Source organism: Haemaphysalis longicornis, unplaced genomic scaffold, assembly GCF_048455015.1.
Source record: "Haemaphysalis longicornis isolate Haplotype H1 unplaced genomic scaffold, Haemaphysalis longicornis Haplotype H1 scaffold_1, whole genome shotgun sequence".
Classification (NCBI taxonomy): domain Eukaryota; kingdom Metazoa; phylum Arthropoda; class Arachnida; order Ixodida; family Ixodidae; genus Haemaphysalis; species Haemaphysalis longicornis.
The window spans coordinates 375,067,202-375,084,409 of NW_027526203.1; the positions used below are offsets into that span (position 1 = coordinate 375,067,202).

Consider the following 17,208-nt stretch of genomic DNA (forward strand, 5'->3'; position numbering starts at 1 on the left):
GATTCACACGATTTCAGAATCAATCCAACGGAAACACCAAGTGAACCCCACGATGCGTCGCATCTACACAGCGTTCTCCTCGCGGGGAGGTGGGCGCAATTTTGAGTGAAGAGCTTTTTGAGTCTGAGTTTGAGTGACCACAGCGTGAAGTAAAAACTTGATTAAGTTTGACTAAGCTCTTTCTATTCTGCCGACCTATGGTCAGGAGAGCTGCTACGTTCGCGAACAGTAAGCCTCCATCAATGCTTTTTTTTTCTTTTTTTGATATCCTCCAGCTAAAAAAAAAAGCTTTGCGGCTCTCCTCCAGAGAAGAGCGGCCACAAAATTCGCCCTCGCTCTTTTTTTGTTAGGGGCGAAGCCTCTTAGGGGCTGGGGGAGTTGGCGTCTCCGGTCGTCGTCGTCGTAATGGTCATTCGTCTCGTGTAGTCACGGTAATAAAACACCGGGAAACTCCTTTACGGCTCACGCTAAAACGTAACGCAAAAAAAAAAAAAAAAACTCCGGGACATTTGCTTACGCCTCGTGTTGAAGCGCTTCGTAACCCATACTAAAAAACAACAACGGTACACTCGTTTATACCTCGCGCTAGAGAGCTTCGTGCTTCAAAGACAAAATAAAGGCTTTTACAGCAAAGCTGTATACCCTGTACCCCCAAAGGTTTCATCTCCGTTGGCAAAAACTCCAAGGTGCCAAGAATACACTTGCACGCTGCATGCTTCGCCCTTAGACAGGTTTCACGTTAGCGGAGATGACCGGGGATTTTTTTTTTCTTTGGTTTGCCGCTGGCTCCGTGGATTAAAGAGTGGGAGAAGTGATACCTTTATCCATGTATCTTTTTTTCTTGCTCCCTCCCTTCCTCCGTTGCGCGAATTCGCTATACGGTGAGAGTTCCTTTTACTTTTCTTGCCCTCTGGTCACGCGAATGCCCCGCCGGTCCCCGCCAAGACGGCTGTGTTCGCTATCCAGAATCGCCAGCAGTGGTCGTCACCCCGAAAGTTGTTTGTCTTAACCGAGTAGTACTTGCATGGCTGTTCGTCCTAAGCGGAGTTTTTTGCATTGGTTCCATGGAAAACCAAAAACAAGCGTTCCCACGTTGTCCGGCAAAACCGAGAAATTGTCTTAACCGAGTTTGTCAAAAACGGGAGTTCACTGCAGTTTTTTATTTGATAGGCTAATGCTTATGTGTTAAAACATTCAGAACTCCAGTCAAGTCTAGCTCAAGCTGAGCCTAAGGACGCGGGTTCGATTCCCGGCCGCGGCGGCCGCTTTTCTGATGGAGGCGAAAAGCGAAAATACCCGTATGTTCAGGATTTCGGCGGATGTTAGAGATCCCCAGGTGGAAAAATTAACCCGGAGCCCTCCACTACGGCGCGCCTCATCGCCTGTAGAGCGTCAGAGCGTTAAACCTCATAATCAAACAAGTCTAGTTCAACTCCAGCAGGAAAATGTGGGTACCCTCCTTTCCCTCTAATCGACGGATGGCTCTTGTCGGTGGTAGTTAGCGGTTCTTAAGTGGGCTCCATAGAGACGAGACACCTGTTTATTAACAAGGTACAGACTTTAATATTTTTAATGTCACGCCAAACGTTTTGGGCCACAAAGAAGTCAAAGCAAAAGCTTAACGTTTAACTGCGGCAAGAATATTTTATGACAGGATAAAAGAACCGTGTTCTCTCCAGCGTCCTGGCATAAAACGTTTCATCCTCGCTCAAAAGCTAAGCTTGTACTTTGAATTTTTTTTTTGGCCGGTGAATTTTTGACTTGACATCCGCAGCTTTTATACTGATGAAGGTGTGTTCGCAAACACTCTAACGCCAAACCAAATAACTTCCTTCCTCGGGAAGTAAACTAAATTTTGCGGGAATGACGATGATGATGATGATTATGATGACGTTCGTGGGCGCAATGCATGACTTACACTTTAGCGGGTGGGGCAACTACCTTGTTGCCTAAGTTATTTTTACATCGGCTGCCACAAATTGAGTTGCAGTGTTTCGTAATTTTGAAGCTCTTTAATGACTCTTATCACTATGGCAACTGCGACGCCGTGGTCGTCTTCTTGAATTAATTTTTCCCGTCACTACTACAGTCACCATTTTTGTCTTCATTGAGGATGTCCACTCCATCAATCCTTATGCTTTAAAAAGTCTACCCTCCAAAAAAGCAGAACCCCCAACCTCATTTTGTATTGCTAGAAATACTTCCGCAGTGCATTAAGAGGTCCGTCCACCATGCCAGCGGTTGCGATCTATTTCTTTAACACCAGCCTTCTGTGCATTGTACCCTCGGACCCCTAATTATCTGTATCTGAAACGTACGAGGGGGAATTGTGTCTAATGGCTTCTGGTTATCTCTCACGGCCTAAAAATCGTCTATACTTTTGAAAAAGTTTGCTTCCGGCATGACTCGCGTTTGCTTCTCGCGCCCGAAGGCTCCCGGGAATTATAAAGGTAATGTACTTTTTCTACTTGATCAGTAAAATTTTGTTTTGACATCAGCTTCCTGGCTATTTAGATGTTAAAAAATGTAACTGCCCCCCCTCCCCCCCCCCCCCCCCTTTTCGCGCTTCTTTTCAGCGCCTTTAGCGTTACTGACCCAGTTCAGTCCGCAAATTCAGCCACATGTCCCTGTTTTGCACCGAGAAATCTGTGTGCGAAGCCTCGGCGAATGTGGAGGGAAATACATCGTGGCGAGGAGGGCGGTGGGAAAGAGGGGAGGCAGGACGGGGCAGAGAGGGAGGCGTAGAGGAGGACAGAGTTGCGAGGAAGATGGAGGAAGTGGAGTGGCGAGTGAAGGGGGAAAGAGACGAGGCGGCTGGGTGAAGAAAATTTAGGTCGTCAACACGAATGTGTCACATAACCGGAAGCGCTAGCGCAATCTCCGCAGTCGGAGTTATCGCACGAAGATGCGATGGTTGGCTAAGTGCACCCTCGCAATAACTCTTTTGTGGTGGCAGTTCTTCACTACACCCTGGAGGTAGAGTGGTGACTATCACCAGTGGTCGAGTAAGGGCAACGTAACCCATCAGATAAATCCCCAGCATCAGTACAATGCTAAGGACATTTGAGTAATTAACCACACGCAAATGGGTGAGTTGAATTTCTATTTTTTGTTATTAGGATAGCCATAATTTCTTAGGCAATATTTCGGCCACCGCTTTCAATTCACTAATATGTTTTTCTATTGTTGTAAGCCATATAGTCCTGTGTATCTGTGCAACACGCTCTCATGCGTAGGCTCTTCACGTAAGCCGTAAATATCACCCTAGCGTCATAGCCTTTTGTGTGAAGCTTTTTTAATCTGTGCAACTCTATCTCAAAGGTGCGTCTAGCCTTTATGTCATCCCAAACTGCCTCGTTTTTAGGCTTACGAAGAGCTTCTTATCTGAGTTTTAAAGTACCACATTTCGTATGCATTGTAAATATATTTACGCAAGGTGACCCTGAGTGATCCTTGTAATCTTCAAGTTGACATTAAGAACATTTGACTATGGTGCGATAAAATGATTGGGAAACTTGAAGATTTTAAATTTGAAAGCATGGAATGAGTACGTCGTACTAATGACACCAACTAGGTACAGAACTCCTGTTAGGTAGCCAGATATTTTTTAAACTTCGTGCAAATATATTGGTCTTCTTCTTATCAACGACCTTCCATGACACGTGTGAATTGATAACGCATGCAGCAAAGACAGTGGTATGCTCTATTATTTGCAACAATACAGTTCACCGCCGCATTTCTTCCCCGTTTACGTTAAATCCTCATTAACAAATTCATTGCTTTGCAAATAAGAATGCGAATGAACCTCCGGGTGGGTGCTTCCACGAGAGAACGAACATGCGTGTACACGCGCATTTTTTTGTTTCTTTCTATATTTTTATGAGCTATGCGCTAGCCACAGAATAGCTTAAAACTCCAATTCGTTTTCCTCCAGCATATGCGTACTTCAAGAGAAAAAGATCTGCAAAGTTGGCGCGAATGACGCGCGATTTCCGCTGGCAGCAGTTTTTTAGATGCGACGCATCTCTTGCTCTGAGGCATGTCCCTCCTACGTCGTCGTCGCGCCGTCCGTCCGCATCCCTCCTCCGTTCTTCTCTCCCACAGCTGTGTGCAACACTCTCACTCCGGCTCATTAGCATACCACAGCTGGCGCGCTTGTTTGGGCGCGCTTCGCTGCGTAACGCTGCATTAACAACTGCTCCGGCGCGCGAAAGTGAGCGCATGCGCGACTCTCCTCCATTGTCTCCTCTCCTTCAAGCGCTGTGAATATAAAGCGGGTATCGCGCTGCGGCGGTTCAGCCAAGCGCTCGTTCTCGCACTTTACGTGACCTTGCTTGACTACTTCGTGCTTGACTTGATTCTTCCGATGAAGATGTGATGGAAGCGACGGTCCCTTCAGTGAGTGGTGTGACACGACAATTACGCCCATCGTCCCGCGCATAGGAACACCCGCATGTGATGGAAATGCATCATACGCGTTCACAACACGTTTCACGCGATTTAGAGAATCAACCCAACGGAAACACCAATTGAAACCCCCGATGCGTCGCATCACACCAGGCTTCCCTCGCGGGTAGATGGGCGTAATTTTCCAACTTTGGGGCTTTGCGCACGACAAGATTTGATCGTTCTGACTAAAATTTGTTTGGAAACAAAAAACTACAGAAAAGTGCCAAAAAGGTCAATACAAATTTTGCGTTCTGCTCTGAACAAAAAAAGAGAAAAAATTGTGCAATCGCGTCAGAAGCTAGATTGTGGCTAACTTTGACGCCCCTATCTCGTTATCTGTAATTGTGATGAAGTTGTAAGTGATAGGTATGTCGACCAGATATTTGTAAACATATCTGTAAAACATATCTGTATATTTATATCTTTTACACAAGTAAAAGATATAAATATACGCAAACAAAGATGAACTGCTGCGCTTTTTCTCAAAATCCATAGCTTTAAAAAAAAACGGCATCTATTTTATTCAAAACGAGGGAAAAGAGACTCTTCAAGCGGGTCAACAACACTGCTGAAAAACATGTTGCATAATTGTGTTTGTACCGACGTTATAACCGGCTGAAATCACACGTTCGAGACGCGTCTCCGTGGCTTTTGTTTCGCTACTGCCGCTGCTTTTCTGGCTGTGGGCTTTGATAAAAAAGTGCCTGCATTCTGCGGCCACACCCGGTACACCTTTGATTTCCTTCTAAAGAAAAATCCGTGTTTTTTTTAATGTCTTTTTGCGATGTTTCACTGAATATGCGCTAACACAGCTACGCCTTTGAGGCCGTAACGTTTCGTTTAGCAAAATTAAAATGCAGCGTAATAAAGCAGAGTTTTCTTGGAGCGTCGACTGCCGTAACATGCGTTACTATAGGCATTTAACACGGTAGTGTGCAGTCAAAGTTATTACCCTATGCGACTACTGGGTATTATCATCAGTATGCTTCAATGCTTCTATATCTCGTTCGTGCTCCCTATAAGAGAAATCCCGCCTATATTTTCTCGCTCGACGCATCGCCAAAGCCCCGTATCCCGGCTTGTTATTCACGGCGGCTTGGTTCTGCCTGTGAGCCAAGAATACCTCCTTGTGGCTGTATGTTGCGGGGGATGAAATGTAGTGCACGTGGGAAGCGGCAGCCGTAAATGGGCCACGGGTCCATGAGATCAAGAAGTACGATGTGCTCGCGCTCGTCTCTTCCCGGCCTCCGGGCGGGCACCTACGAAGAGGGAAAGCGGAGGGGGAGGCCGGGACGTGACAAATTGCGTCGCGTCTGGAACAGCGCTATAGACAGAGCGCGCTGTCCCCTTTTTTTTTGCTTCGGCCGCCGTGACAGTCCGGTTCACGCCAAACAACCCGAGAAGCGGGCCGATGGCTCTCTGGCGCCGCGTGTGCTCAGGGTGAGGCAGCGCGTCTCACTGCGCCGGTGGGCGGGTCACCGACGTGCTGTCCTCACCAAGATGGTGGCACGGCACGCGAGAGGCATTGAAAGGCGCTTCCTTTGACTCGGATTGATTTGCTCGCGTCTTTTCGTCAGCTTGCGCGGATCACGACACCGCCATTCGCAACCCCTTCCCTTGGCCCCCCTCTCACTCCACCGCTGGCCTCCCCTGCCGAATTTCCCCTGGCTGTCACTTACATTTGTGTGTTCGTTGTGTCACCCATTGGCGGGCTTTGCTTAAAGCGAGCTGCAGGCGCCGTCGAGCAAGGAGAGGCTTGTGATTTTGCGGGACTACGCGTGAGGGCTCTTGGCAGTGAACTGGCTGGGAAAGAAAGATTAAAAAGCAAAAAGAAATGCAAAAACAAGTAGACATTACATAACAAGACAGTTTTAAAAGCAATATTAATAACAGATCGGGCTATTCAAGTACGGATAACCCAGCTCACGCCAAACGATGGGCTTTTATTGATGGTGAAAATGGCAGCTACAATTTGTAAAACAAGAGAACCGCGGTATGCTGCCTCCTCGAGAATTTAATATATATGTTCCCTGCATTTATATTCGACATGAGGAGAGCTGGCTCTGATGGAGGCGAAAGGCAAAAACACCCGTGAGTACGAGATTTCGGCGCACGGGAAATATCCCCAAGTGGTCAAAATTAATCCACAGCCCTCCACTACGGCGCGCCTCATCGCCTGCGTTGCGTCGGCGCGTTAAAACCTACAATCAATCGAGGAGAGCGGGCTACTGCTACTTTTTTCACGAAGTCCAAGTTGGCTGCACATGTTCGCGAGAACTTCTGGCTCCAAGTATACCGTCGAGGCAGGGTCACAACACTTGCGGGGGATGCATCTACCCCATGCAAGAAGTCCACTTGAATGAATTGTCGTATCCATATTGAACCAACTGTATGCCTCAACACTTTTGTCCTAGAACGCATGAATATTCTGTGGTGACCGACATATTTTGGGTATTTTATTTATTTATTTTTTTTTTGCAACACGTTCATGTATGTGCATGTACGATTTTCAAGCCTTCGCAGAAATAGACACTTTTGTAGCGAGGCGATTCCGAGGTTCAGTTTCACAGCAGTGCACCGACTGACAATTTCATGTCACCAACAAGGCAAATTCGGCGAAGGGCAGTGACGTCAACTGAATAACATGTGACACAGAAATTGTACCTGCGCTATGGTACGGCGCAATGCAGAACGCCGTGCTTGCACTGCGTGATGCCACACCGCAGAACCAAATAGTGAGTGAAATCGTATGCTCAACAGCGGTATCCGCCTAAATTTTATTGTTGGCTGCATGAATTGGTCAATATAGTGCTTTCTAGTGAATCTGAACAACAAGATTGCATGAGAGACAAGTAATCTTTTTTTTTTACTGTCACATACTATTTGTTTAACAGACCTGAAGCCCGGATTGTCAAAGCAGTTTCGATGCATCCTAGGACACCCTAAAAATGAATGCATCTTTTTGGCCCCAGTGCTCCAGGATGACCAATAGCTGGGTCCAATGAAGCCTATTCGAGAAATAAAGGGGCCCCGACATATGGTTTGACTTAAACCAGTCATTTGCGCTGTGACGACACAAAATGCAGAAGCCCATTTTTGCCTTGCATATGGTCTCAGCGCAGACATTTTACTGGTGTAACGGTGTGCTGGACCTCGTAACTGACCCGCTTTGGTCTCTCGTTCGCAATGAATGGGTATTCAGCTTCGTCGTTCTGAAATAGAACTAGGGGAGCTTTTAAGAGTGCAGGCTTTACGAATCTGGCTCTGATACATGGGGAGTGCACTCAAATAAATCAGAGGTCAGGAATTTGGTACGATTGTTAACCACCATCATTGCAGCGCTTGACTTCCCTGGGCTCTATCTTTGCGCGTTTTTTTTTTCTCTAACGAATGTACCTGCAATAGCAACGCGTATGCCTATCTCTTCGGAAACGCAGTTTTAACACCTCAAAAGGATCCTAACTACAACTAGAAAGTTTGTTTCAGCATATGATCAGTTGGGCGAGTCCGTACGCATTCATTCTTGGTTAAGTAGCCCCTGTGTCATCTTCTACCTTCGTTGTCGTCATTAAAGTTGGGGTGTTTAAGTGAGAATGAATAGCAGTTGTATTTCAGATTAAATTCTAACCCTCCTGAAATTTTCTCATTCTGAGGCGGAAGGTGCCTTTCGCGGGGAATCCACATTTAAAGAAGTGATTTTTTCTTTCTCACTATCCTCCCAGCGTTCATACGAAAAAAAATACCTGGTTGCTGTACAAGTCAGAAAAAATTGGAGGAAATTGAAGCAGCGGTGTGTCGGCTACCGAACCAAGGCCACGACCCATCAAGTGGTTTCGGGAGGCGCCGCCTCTAAAGGCAACGCCTGCCTGATAATCAAATTTTTAGTAGCGGCAGTAAGGATGCCTAGTTTAGAGGTCATTGGCGACGTGGTGCGCTCCGTGGAAAACAGTTCCTCGATACGCTCCCCTAGGGGAGCTAAATGCAGGAACTCTAGGAGCAGCCTTGCGAAGGTTAGGAGGTAATTTTGTGTCCATCTCGCTACTCCGGCGCTCTCCGCCGGGACACCATGTGATCAACTCAAGCTTAAACTACTAGACTACGCAGGAATACTTGCGAGAGGGGGCACTACAAGAGAGAGCAATTGGATTGTGTTTAATTTGCTCTTTTAACCCATCGCGACAGGACACCCTCCTCTTCTGCGCCAGAATTGTTGATACGTGCGGCGTCGCATCAACAGCCGAATTTAATGAACACTCACATCCTTCGCTGCTCGGGACCACAAATAAAAGTTACCGTGATGTTTCTAATAACGTATAAGCATTTATCAAAGCTAAGCACTAAAGCAGATTCTGAGCTGTGGTTGGTTTAGTGACGACGATGAGATGTCCGGAGACGACCGCGCGCACCCGCACATTTGCGCCGCGTCTATCGGACAGCAGACAACATCGCCCATCACGCACGTGTATACGAAGAATGTTGATTTTTCTTTTGTTGTAAGGAAAGGAGCCCTCGCTGCATAAGGAGGTCAAATATTGTACGTGTAGAGACGCTCGTCTTCTACGGGATAGAACCGTCCGACCTAACGTCCACAGCCCGCTCACTATTCATTCGTCGTGCATTCAAGCTTACACCCTCTCGGGCCTTAAAGACAAGTATTCAGAGCCAATAATCAGTTTGCTGCGTTCATCGGGATTATATGTTTTTTTAATTCTAGATTTCCAAGCCAGGTACACAGTGCAAACTCACGTTATCTCGAACTCTAGTGCACAGTAGTGACGGTGGTCTGCACATTCAGCGCTCTGTTGAATGGATGCGGCAGTTGGTTGAAATTTAGGTCCCGCTAATCGTAAACAGCGCCCCAAACTGGTTCCTGTAACAGCAGGAGCATCGGTTGAGCATATGAGTCAAAGAAAAAATTTAGGAAAACAATAAATTGTGGAACTCAGACCGGAATCAGCCTGTTTGACTTCAGCGTTGCAGAACGCTTCATCAGCTTGGCTCGCACGATATAGCTCCTGGATTTACCATTTCTCTTCTCACGGTCAGACACAGACCCCCAAAAGCTTTGCATTGCGACTTTATAAACCTGCGAACGGGCGTTGTTGTGGTATTTGTCGCGCGATTTCGGACCGCTTGCAATGCAGGTCGGGGGCGGCACCTGCCTCACGTTTTCATCGTTTTCAAACTTTTTAGAGTGTATACCAAATGAAAGCAAGCGTGTAGACGGTATTAACCGCGCGTGCTGCGGCTGCACTTTTTCACATCAAAGGCATAGCACACACCCACGACCTCCAGCCATCGGCGCCTTATTTGTCCCCAGCAACACTTTTATTCAACTCTTTTCATAGTTCCAAATGCTTTTAGGACGTAGTCAACAAGCGTGTCCAGTACTCAGATACGTGGTCACGAAGCACCCGAGACAATTATTACTACTGGTCTGCTCCCACCGGATAACTCAAAAACTGGCTCTCACAATATTTTAATACCAAAGCATAAACGGCTATTGATAAAAAAAGACACCAGAAGCAGAGACACGGCCATTACATGCACGTGACGGCGAAGCGTGGCATAGCACGCCATTCGCCATAATAAACTGCGCAAAAAGGGCCTCGCAGCTAGGAAACGTCTGAGCACGCGCATAGGAACACGGAAAGCACGGTGGTGGGTGCGTTTTGCGTCCGGCGCAGCGACATGTTACCAAGCGTCACTCAGCGGTGCGCCAGCCACAAGCGAGCGAGGCCGCTCTACATGGCAGTATCGGCAATATCGTGCAAATACTTTCGCTCTAGAGCCACTTCAAAGAATATCGCAACAAAGGCAAACATAAACTAGAAGAGATGTCTGCTGCAATGAGCAAATCTTGCAGTGGCGCTCTGTGCTGGAGATAACTATAGCTTTCTAAGTATTTTAAGGCACGAAAGAAGCGGTGAAAGTGCTTATTGGCAGTGTTGCAGGGAACCCTTAAGTTAGGAAGTCTGCATGGTGAGCTAATATATTGATTGGGACTAGGTTGTCTCTTGCCCCCAGTTGCCCCATTACTATATCGTTTCATCTGATGTTGCCGAAATGATTTACATTTGACAACTATCAGTGCAGCGCTTGACTGCACTGAGGCCTACCCCACTCCACGCTTGCGATGGCGCACGGCACTTGGCCGTGTCGGTGCATCTGCATATCTTGGCGGAGTCTCTGTGCCAGCGCAAAAAATGGCAGCACATACAGTATTTGTTAAGGTTAAGATATACGCGTGATAAGTGGCTGTGGGATGAAGAAGCGCAAGGAAACAGCGACACGAGAGGCAAGCATAAACACGGGGAAGCGCCGCAGTTCACGAAGTAACGTCATCGTAAAGCTTGTGCCGACGATTCATATCCGCAATTCGCCGGTGGAGTGCGGTGTCAGAACATAGTATGCAACAGGATGGGCTGAAATTTTATAATCAACTTGTTCTATGTAACATAATATATTCTACAATGCTCGCGTCTGTCCTTGGTTGGCGATAGTGCACGTTTACGCTGAGCTTCCATTTTAAAAACTGCCTTTTAAACAAGACTGCTACGTTTCGTAACCTGATCGCCATAGGTCACCGTCGGATGTCGTTTGGTGATGAACGTATCGGGTGAACACTTTTCGTACGCCCATAGCAAAAAGTGTAATACAGTGAGCATGTTTGCTTGCCATCACGATGAAAAACTTTTACGGCTTCCGGAAGAAGCTTAGGAAACCTTGGGTGCTCCATATGCTAGGGTAGCACGTGGTACACATGTGTACTTTATTTTTGCTCCACTTGAGAACACACGCACACAAAAAAAAACATAAAACATGCTTGGCAGTGAACCCACGCATTAGGTGATTTTGTTGACTACTCTCAGCTACTCGCAATGTTCTGTGAGCAATAAAAGAAGCGAAAAAACGAGCCCCCAAACCTTCGAGACACGAAACAAACAGCCAAGCCTTAGGAGCCTCGTGAGTAAAAAAATCTGGCGTTGAGCATCCACAGAGGATAATACCATGCAGGCCTCGTGAATAGCAGCATATGGGCAGAATACGTGACGGCACGTGAGTTGTATAGGTGCACCCTAGCCACTGAGAACCCTGATACTGGCGAAGTTGTGACGTCAAGTGAGGGTGACTGCGTTAGTATCATAATAAATAAAATAATAAAAAAGCCTAGGGGCACAAAGTTTGCTTAGGTATCACGAGAGGAAGCCAGCCATAATTCTTCCGCTTTCAAAACGCGCAAGCAGAGTTGCGTGTGCCAAGGAATTTTCGCTACGGAGTAGGTACGAGCTAATTAACCTGCAAGCTGCCCCGTGGTTGGCGGCTCCCAATGTGTGTGCGCTGATTTGCAATGATCTATATACATTTTTGACGACCTGTATCACCTGTTTCTCCAAATGAAGGTGGCACTTTTTTTCCCTCAAAAGCAAATGAATATCTTTCACGACCGTCAGGAGAACTTTGATAGAATACTACATGAAGCAGCATCGGCTCCTCGACGCTCCCCCCCAATCAGTAGAGCGCTCCCAGATGGCGCAATTAAGTTCGCGAAAGCCGCTTAGCGGGGATCGCCAACCCGTTTCACAGACTCGCGAGAACATTCTCGGGTGGGTCAACGTACTGGACACCGTAAGCGTTTTTTGACCAGGAGTGCAACAACCGCGCTTAGCAGGGGCACGTGATTTAATTCGCAGCGACGTGGAACAGTGCTGTGTGCGGTGCGGTGGCTAGCGGTTGGCCACAACTATAAAACGATCGCGTCGTTTAGCTTCCCAACAATGTACTCTATTCAGGCTTCCAAGCTCAGGTTTCCCCGAACTGAGGTTTCTACATGTGTTTGTCGTGATCGTGTGTGCCATGATTTGTGTGAACTGCGGCAGTGGACTGCGGTACCAGGTTTGTTTTAATACAGCGTGATTGACGGCGGCACTGCATTATTTTTTCCGCATTTAGTTTTTTTTTGTGATTTGGGTTTCCCAGCGGCGCAAAGCATTATTTTTTTCTAGGTTATATTGAAGTTCCTTGCAAATCCGTCATGCGAAACTGTATTTATAGGCGTAATTGTCGTTGTTCTGATTTTAGGATGATTTTTCACTGTCCCGCGGGAGTCATATAATCGGGGTTCTACTGTAATATATAAAGTGGCGGAACACAACAAAACCGTTGGGAAAGAATAAAGGAAAAAAGGATATTCAAGCGGTTATAAAGCTCCCCGAAAGGATTGACTTTTTTTATTTTTTACGTCGAATAATTTTCTACTGCAGTCAGTGTATCTGATAATCAGAAGGTTACGTACATTTTAGATAACGTTAGCCTTTAGTGGCGTTCGATCAAATATTGTGCTTTTTAATTTGAAAATTTTACTGGGCTACTTTAATTAGATGCGTAGATTCACAAGGGGCAGCTAAATATTACTGTTCCGCATTACAGTAAGCTGTGAACAGAAAAATTAAAATCTATCTGGCATGTGGAAGTAAAAGTATACGTACAAGACGGCGCATGAAGACGAGCTCAGAAACACAAAATTCGGTCATAAGAAGGCTTCTCATGACAAAGCCACATGCAGGACGGCCAACTCTTTGGACATCCGATATCTATAGACATCGTACGCCCACGACGCACAATAGCCAGCGTGACAGTATCTGGTATTCGTGCATTCACCAACATTAGGAGCGTAACTTTTTTTGCTGTGTAACAATGTGCCTAACGAGCAGCAAACGTTTCAGCGAGCGGGAATTCCGAGAGCGGAAGCCTCAATGCGTCTTATCACAGCTATAGTTGCGTACGCATATGTTTACCGAGTCATTTTTTTCTTTCCTCCACCGGTGATGGCGATACGCCGTAAATCACTCGTAGGCAAACGGCCGTAACGCATATCGCCCGACTTCATTAACCACCTTCTTTTGATACTTTCGCGGCAGCGCTATTACAGAAAATCGCGGACAGGATGACTCTAAAGCGGCTTCCTGGCAAGCGCGGAAAAAGAATCAGCAGCGAAGCAATGGAGCACAGTTCGTTTCCGTGATTCTCGTTTTCGTGTAATAGCCTTAAAAATCCACCATTTACCTCTATCCGACGTCCCCGGGCACTTATTTTTTGCCTTTGCGCCCTCGCAAAGAACTTATTTTTTTGCATACCCATTATCCGCACACCGAAGCCCGGCATATCGGGAAGCAACAGAACACTTGCTTTCTTTTGCTTGTTCCCATGACCGTTGTGTGCTCTGGCAGCGGACCACTGAGGTCTTTCAGCGAGTTCTTTCTAAACGCGCAATCTCGCATCGCGGCGCATATTTAAACAAGATTAGGAACGCTCGCAGCGGGCTTCTAATTAAGATGTTCCGAGGTGGACTTGCAAATGCATAATCTCGCTGCAGCACGGAACAAAGCGAAAGGTTGGGAACAAGGCCGGGGAGACGAAAGGAATTATCCCCTCCCGATCCCGACTGCCTCGTTTTACTCTTCCTGCTGCGTTGTTCCCCACTCTCTTGTCGGCGCGCACTTTCCGACTCCTTCCGAGTTCCTTGCAATCTCTCCCTCCGCCAATCACCATTTGCCCGCGCGCAAGGCCGCCCGGAATAGAGGAGCCACGCTTGGCGTCGGCCGCGCGACTCCGTACGCTCTCCGTGAGCATGGAAAATTTAATTAGGAGAGTTTGCCCGAAAAATCCATTCCTTCGCACTCGCCGCTCTGCTTTCTCTGCGCGATAATTCGCGTGCGGAACGCTCTACGCTTTAATTCAATGCCGGCCATTCGCGGCGTGTTAGGCGATACGCTTTTCAGACTCCGGCCGGAGAGGTTATTATGCGGACAACGAACGGCATGGCTTCTTTCATCCCGGTTGTTGTCGAGGTTCACGAAAGATTGCAGTTTCTGAATCCGCCCCTTTTCTTCCTTACCCACGTTTTCCCGCTCTCCTCAGGTCTGGATGTACGTTCCCATGAGAGCCCGTTAAGACGCGCCTAATCACGCCTCAAATGAGGGCCCGCGTTATGTAGCTGCACGCGAGCGAGCGGTGCGTTAATACGACGGACTCTGCTTCTTCGTGCTCCCGTTGTCCGCGGCTTGCTCGGGATAATCGCCTGGTAACGAGAGCCGGACATAGTCGCAGCTTGCTGCGTCTCTCTCAACAGCCATACAGCAGTGATTGCTTAAGCTAACGGAAAGGAGTGCTTAATAAAGGGGAAAAAATGTCAGCAGCACGCGATATGCTTTCGACGCTTGCGACACAACTCACATGCCACAATAGAAGCGGCGGTTTCTTCGGAGATGCGAATCATTCTCCCCGTATCAATAACGCAAACAGTGTGAATGGTATACATGTAGTACTAAGGTTCTTATTCCCACGAGCTGTTATGCAGCACGCACCAATAACGCAAACAGTGTGAATGGTATACATGTAGTACCAAGGTTCTTTTTCCCACGAGCTGTTATGCAGCACGGACCTAAGTGAGCATCGTCAGAGAGCCTCGGCACTGATGACCAACAAATTTTACGAGCGTCACTGTGCTCACGCATTGGCACCCAGGCCACGCAAAAATAACCAGTCTACGTCCAAAGTAGGAAGCTTCTTTATGCTATTTGTAGTTCCTTAAAATTAAAGGGGTCATGCAGACAAAATACAAGTTTGGTTCATTCGAAAGATGCCTCGTTAGAATCATACTGACGCCACTTTTAACGCACACTTCGCTCAAATAAGTTATATAATTAGGAGAAAAGGAAATGGCCACGAGACCATTTCCCGCAACAGAACCTGTGATGTCAGCCATTCGCCCAGCTGTGCGATTGGCTGAGGCCGGGACAAGCAAACGCAAATATGGCAGTGCTTATAAGCTTGCCGAACGATCTATTTGCGCTTATATGTAATGCATAGTCGTTTTACAGCAGAAAGAATGGTGGGGTAAACAATGAAAGTTATGAAAATACACGTACACATTGAAGTAGCGATGCGCACTGCTGTTCGTACTAGGCGCACTATGCTTGTTTTAGCTGTTCAGCAGTCCGCCGCTTTGGAGTTGTCTTAGCCCTCATTCACACAACCGTTTTTCACGCCGTCACGTCACCGTCACGTCACCGTTTTCCGTCATGGGCGAGGGTTTTTCGGGCGATTTCTCGCCGAAAACGGTGTGACGGTGACGGGAGGCCGAGCTCTACGTTTCCGTCCCGTCAACGCGATGGGACCATGCCCCGCGGTAAACCAGCTAATCAGAAAACAATTTTTGCGGCTAGATTAGCGAAAAGTGAGCACAAGCCATTTTCTTTACTTTTCAGATTAAGCACGCTCAATTCTAGGCTAAACTGATCACTAGGCAGACGACCCTGTACTCTGACGGAGAGCACCAGTACTAACGCTACTCCGTTTACGCCTCCGTCGCGGCTTCTTGACGTTACGGTGCCCTGACAGAGAAGGTGACGGCTGTGTGAATGAGGGCTTGCACGACACTGGCCGACGGGCGTAAGCAACGTTGTCTTACGTGACCATTTTGGCCGAACATACCCCATGTTTCACGAAACGATTACTTTCTACAGTAACAAAAACAAGCCACGTGCAATTACGGTCAAAAACAAAGCAACGGCGGACAACGGTCCGCGGCTCAGTATGGCAGCGCCATCTGGGAGGACTGACGGTAAGCAAGGCTGCAGAGCCTAATAACGCACTGAAAGTTCGTTTCAATACCCGCCCTTGTGACTTCATGGGAGACAGCACGAAAATACACGATTTGGCGGGAGAATCAAAATTTTAACCTAAATTGATTAATTTCTCAGTGAATAGACGTCATTTGCCGCCGGGTAAGCGCTGGGACAATATAAAACACCACATTTTTCGAATAAAACAAACTTGTATTTTTTGCATGGCCCCATCCACTTAAATAACTGCGACAGATTCAAATTTTGGGTGTTTAATGCCCCGAAAAACGCCCAGGCTATGAGGGCTGTGTATATCTCCTACCTGGGGATCTTTACCATGCGGCGAAATATCAACCCGCTGACGTTTTCGCCTTACGCCTCAATCAGAAAAACGGCAGCCGAGGCTGGGACAGAACCCGCGTCGTTGCGCTCAGCAGGCAAACACTTTGATCGCCCAGGGAGACGACATATTCTAACTCCGGCATGCCGTAATATGTGACCATCTCTGTTGCAGCCGTGCCAGAGGTACCCCGCCCGGCGGGAAACGACAACCGCACGTAGCTTCCAAACTGCGATAATGGATATATTTTTTTGCGTGGTTAGCCTCATGACATTTTTCAGCGTAATAGACTGTCTTTGGCGCAGAAGTTCTATGTAATTGTTCCTAGAGGAGGTGCTTTACAACGAGTATATGAAGGTGCTTTTCCCCGACCATAATGATTTCCATCGAACTCAATGTACGTATTTAGTAACCGTCCGACGGAACGGCCAAAAACGGTTGAATTGGTTGTCAGGGATGTTTTTTCAGCGTAGCCCGCTGCCGTCTTTCTCCACCATACGCTCCCGCTTGGAACCGTATGTACGCAAAATCGTGTTAGCTGCATGATTTCGTTTTCAAGACACGGTATTTGCAAGGACACCTCAGCGCTCAGGTGTGCTCAGGTTTGCTTATGCTGTAGAATTGATGAAGGACTTATGCTGTACTGAATGCGAAAACTTTAAAGCTATGTTGCCGAACGTGTTCTCTCAATATCCTCATCATCCTCTTCCTTTCCTGTCAGTATTCGGAGTCCGGGGACATAGTATTTCATAGCAAGCGTTGACCAGCACGCCATTGCGGATGTCTGACAGG

At 47.3% G+C, this 17,208-nt stretch overlaps 1 protein-coding gene across 4 annotated transcripts in view; it reads right to left on the minus strand.

The window, feature by feature from the left end:
- LOC144155113 (protein turtle homolog A-like) overlaps positions 1-17,208 on the minus strand; it is a 430,406-nt gene that overhangs the window by 137,238 nt on the left and 275,960 nt on the right. For 2 of the 4 annotated variants that reach the window (XM_077686367.1, XM_077686366.1), the window contains exon 2: positions 6,129-6,252. The exons of the other annotated variants lie outside the window; for them this stretch is intronic. In XM_077686367.1, the coding sequence (XP_077542493.1) occupies positions 6,129-6,252 (124 nt within the window). The remainder of the gene's footprint in view (positions 1-6,128; positions 6,253-17,208) is intronic. 4 annotated transcript variants of the gene reach the window in all.